A 4,360-nucleotide genomic window follows, 5' to 3' on the forward strand; every position below is an offset into this window, starting at 1 on the left:
TAAGAGGATTTGTTCTGTAAATTTTGGATTCAGTCAGAAGGCCGCACTCAAGGATCCAGAAGGTCACATGTGGCCCCAAGGCTGCAGGTTCCTTACCCCCAAAGGTTTTGTAACCTCCTTGCACTATAATAAATCATAGCCATGAGTGCAACTATGCTGAGTTCTGTGAGCCTTCCTAACAAACCACCAAACCTGGCTTGGCGCCTGTGGCTCAAGTGGCTAAGGTGCTAGCCACATACACCTAAGGTAGCGGGTTCAAATCCAGCCTGGGCCCGCCAAACAACAATGATGGCTGCAACCAAAAATAGCCAGGCACTGTGGCGGGCACCTGTGGTCCCAGCTACTTGGGAGGCTGAGACAGGAGACTTGCTTGAGCCCAGGAGTTGGAGGTTGCTGTGAGCTGTGATGCCGTGGCACTCTACCCAGGGGGAGAGCTTGAGGCTCTATCTCAAAAAAAAAAACAAAAACAAAACCCAAAAAACAAAAAACCCCCCACCAAACCCTGGGGGTGGTCTCATGAACCCCTGACACTCTTTACTCATACAGGAACTAAAGGCATGAACTACTAAGGTAATTTTTTTTTTTTTTGAGACAGAGCTTCAAGCTGTCCCCCTGGGTAGAGTGCTGTGGCATCAAAGTTCACAGCAACCTCCAACTCCTGGGCTCAAGTAAGTCTCCTGCCTAAGCCTCCCAAGTAGCTGGGACCACAGGCACCTGCCACAACGCCAGGCTATTTTTTGGTTGCAGCCATCATTGTTGTTTGGCGGCCTGGGCTGGATTTGAACTCGCCACCTTAGGTGTATGTGGCTGGTGCTTTAGCCACTTGAGCCACAGGCACTGAGCCTACTAAGGTAATTAAAACAATTTCTTTTGTATTTTCAGTTTACCTCCTTTGGTCAGTTGATAAAGATACTTCCCACATGTTCTAAACATCTAAAAATATAGAACTGAGATACCTAGAAGTCTAAAAATAATTTCATTTTTACAATATAGTATTGTGAATAAATGATAACTCTTCACATCTCAGAATATTACATAATTAATTTTTTCATGAAGATATGTGTAAAAATAAGTTTGAATTTTCTCTATTTTCCCCTTGTACTCCAGTTACACTGCTAAAACTATGGGTAGATACTAGTCTAAAAAGACTTTTAAAATTTGCCATGTCAGTTATTTATTCAGAATACTTCTAAGTTCTGGAAAAAGCTTGACATGCTTTATAAGAAATTTCAAGCTTAAAATACTTTACAACCTTTACTAGTCTTCAAAATGAAGATTTTAAAAAATTTTATTTATTTAATTTTTTTTTGAGACAGAGCCTCAAGCTGTTACCCGGGGTAGAGTGCTGTGGCATCATAGCTCATAGCAACCTCCAACTCCTGGGCTCAAGTGAGTCTCCTGCCTCCGCCTCCCAAGTAGCTGGGACTATAGGTGCCTGCCACAATGCCTGGCTATTTTTTGGTTGCAGCCGTCATTGTTGTTTGGTGGGCCCGGGCTGGATTCGAACCCGCCAGCTCAGGTGTATGTAGCTGGCGCCTTAGCCACTTGAGCCATAGGTGCTGAGCCCAAAATGAAGATTTTAGATCTGAATTACTGTTTTTCAGTTCTGGTAGAAAAGAAAAATTAGGTTAAATGACTTATTAGAAGTTATTTGTTAATAGAAAAAGGAATAAAAACCAAGGTGTTTAGACTAATAGTCTTTTTTTTTTTCAAGACACAGTCTCCAGCTGTGGCCCTGGGTAGAGTGCTGTGGCATTACAGCTCATAGCAACCTCAAACTTCTGGGGCTCAAGTGATTCTCTTGCCTTAGCCTCCCAAGTAGCTGGGACCACAGGCACCTGCCACATGGCCCAGCTGTTTTTTCTTTTTGTTGCAGTTGTCATTGTTGTTTTAGCTGGCCTAGGCCGGGTTCGAACCCACCAGACTCGATGTATGTGGCGGTGCCCTACCCACTGAGCTACAGGTGCCAGCTAGACTCATATTCTAACTTTTACATATCTTGATAATATTTATACACAGCAAATACAATTAGTTAAACAAAAATAGAGTCAAATAAAGAAAAAGTATCACACCAGCAATGTTGAAGATGTCTGTTATCTTTTCTAATAATTAAGGAATATTTTAAAAACTTCTCTCTTGAGTGATGTAGTATGTGTTATATAATACTGTAAGGTTTAAAAGAAGGAGTAAGACTAGCTTGCAATTTTGTAGGAGAGATTCAGTCAGTCAATCAAGGAATATTTAATAAGCATCTATAATATGAAAGCAATGTGCTCAATGCTCTAAGAAAAATACTCCAAAATACAGAACATACCAAAGATGAGGAAAAAATAGAGAGCCAAGGAATTCAAAGGAAAGAAAGGTCATATCTCAATGTTTATGTGCAGAAGATGGATATTGAGGAAAGGTCAAATAGAAAAAGTGATATTTGGAAATAAGTTATGAATAATAGGCACAATTTAACCACATGAAATAGCTGGGGGAAGTAAAGAATGTTGCAAGAAGATGGCAGCGTCTATAGGTCAGTGGGCAGGGCGTTGGCCACATACACCTGGGCTGGCAGGTTTGAACCCGGCCCAGGGGCAGCTAAAACAACAATGACAACTGCAACAAAAAAAAAATAGCTGGGCATGTGGTGGGTGCCTGTAGTCCCAGCTACTTGGGAGGCTTAGGCAAGAGAATTGCTTAAGCCCAAGAGTTTGAGGTTGCTGTGAGCTGTGACGCCATAGCACTCTACTGAGGGTGACATAATGACTCTGTCTCAAAAACAAAACAAAACAAAAAACCCCAAAAAACAAGATGCAGGTTGTTGGAGTTGATAGAGGATTTAATCAATTTATATTTGAATATGTTAAGTTTGAGAATATAAAATATCTAGATGGAAATATTTAATAAAAAATTGGAGATGCCTGTCAGGAATTCCAAAGAGAGATTACAGATGCAGAAATAAATGTAATAATTATATGCAGAGAGATAATGACTGAAGATATGAGAGTGGATAAGATTTCCAATTGATAGAATAAAAGAAAGAAGATAACTCATAAAAAGTACATTTGGAGACTAGGACAAAGAAGAGGAGGTAAAGACAAAGGAGAAGAGAGGCATAAGATCAAAAATATTGAACTGTCATGCACCTGAAGAGTTGCAAGAAAAAAGCATTGACAACAATGTTAAATACTTCAGAGTAGTGAAAGATAAAAACATTTTTGGAGATGATCACAAGAAAGTCATGAGTGAGTTTTGGGAGAGACAGAGATCAGTATACAGCAGGGGTCCTCAAACTTTTTAAACAGGGGGCCAGTTCACTGTCCCTCAGACCTTTGGAGGGCTGGACTGTGGGCCCTGGGATGAGTCAGCTGCTAAGCAGAACAGGCAGTGGTGGCAAAAACACCAGGTAGGCCGGATAAATGTCCTAGAAGGCTGCATGTGGCTTGTGGGCTGTAGTTTGAGGATGCCTGGTAAAGAGGTAGGGAGGAAAACTAGATAGTGGGTTTTAAAAGGTGAAAGAATAAGCAGTGGGTTCATAAGGTTTAGATATAAGGGAAAGGAGAGACATAGGATGACAACTTGATGAGCTAAAGTTTTGGTATGCAAGTTTTGTAATTTTTCAGTTAAGCACATCAATGAAAGAATATATAGCGAGATACTATTTTTTCAAACAAGATTTTAGAGGAAGTGATTTTAGAATGACTAATCTTACATCAGACAAGTCCAGGATTACAAAATAATGAAACACTTAAAGCAGCAATTCTTGGTGAAATGGGTACAGGGGAGGATGATTTGCACAGAATCTTTAGGGGAACATGTATCATCTTCAAAATTCCAATTTATGTTCCTATAATCATGTCTCCATCTTGAGGGTCCTTATTAAAGCAAACTAAATAAGCAAGCAGAAAATCTGCAAAGCTGTTTGTATTCAAAGAAGAGGACTAAATATCTTAAAAACTATGAACATGACTTTAGATGAATAAATGTTTACCTACTCTGAATTTAATGTTTCTTTGGTATATACAATTATCCAACAATAGCTATATTGGAATGATAATGCCATCAGTCTCATAATGATATTGTTGGATGCCTTCTCACAATTCAATTCCTCTAGGTCCTATCAGAAAATAAAGAAAATAAAAAATTCATTAGGTTGAACAGATATGAATTTAATATCATATTTTAAGAATTTATGATAACTTGAGAAAAGGCATGGGTATGGGCTCCCATTTCATCTAAAAATTATAATCACAGTGGAAATAGTACAGTTGACAAAACAAGTGATAACTTTAGTAAGGAGGGCTCACAGATCTTTCAAGGTCCTAGATAAGAAGAAAGCCTGCAGAGTGCCCCTATTTTGGCAATGCCTTTA

At 39.4% G+C, this 4,360-nt stretch overlaps 1 protein-coding gene across 1 annotated transcript in view; it reads right to left on the reverse strand.

The window, feature by feature from the left end:
• The window catches only part of CUNH9orf84 (chromosome unknown C9orf84 homolog), an 87,670-nt gene that overhangs the window by 11,999 nt on the left and 71,311 nt on the right, over positions 1 to 4,360 (reverse strand). The window contains 1 exon segment of the mRNA XM_003785386.2: positions 3,984 to 4,105. Coding sequence (XP_003785434.1) covers positions 3,984 to 4,105 — 122 coding nt within the window.

The sequence above is a fragment of the Otolemur garnettii genome, unplaced genomic scaffold (assembly GCF_000181295.1).
Source record: "Otolemur garnettii isolate 467f Iridium unplaced genomic scaffold, OtoGar3 scaffold00014, whole genome shotgun sequence".
Classification (NCBI taxonomy): Eukaryota; Metazoa; Chordata; class Mammalia; order Primates; family Galagidae; genus Otolemur; species Otolemur garnettii.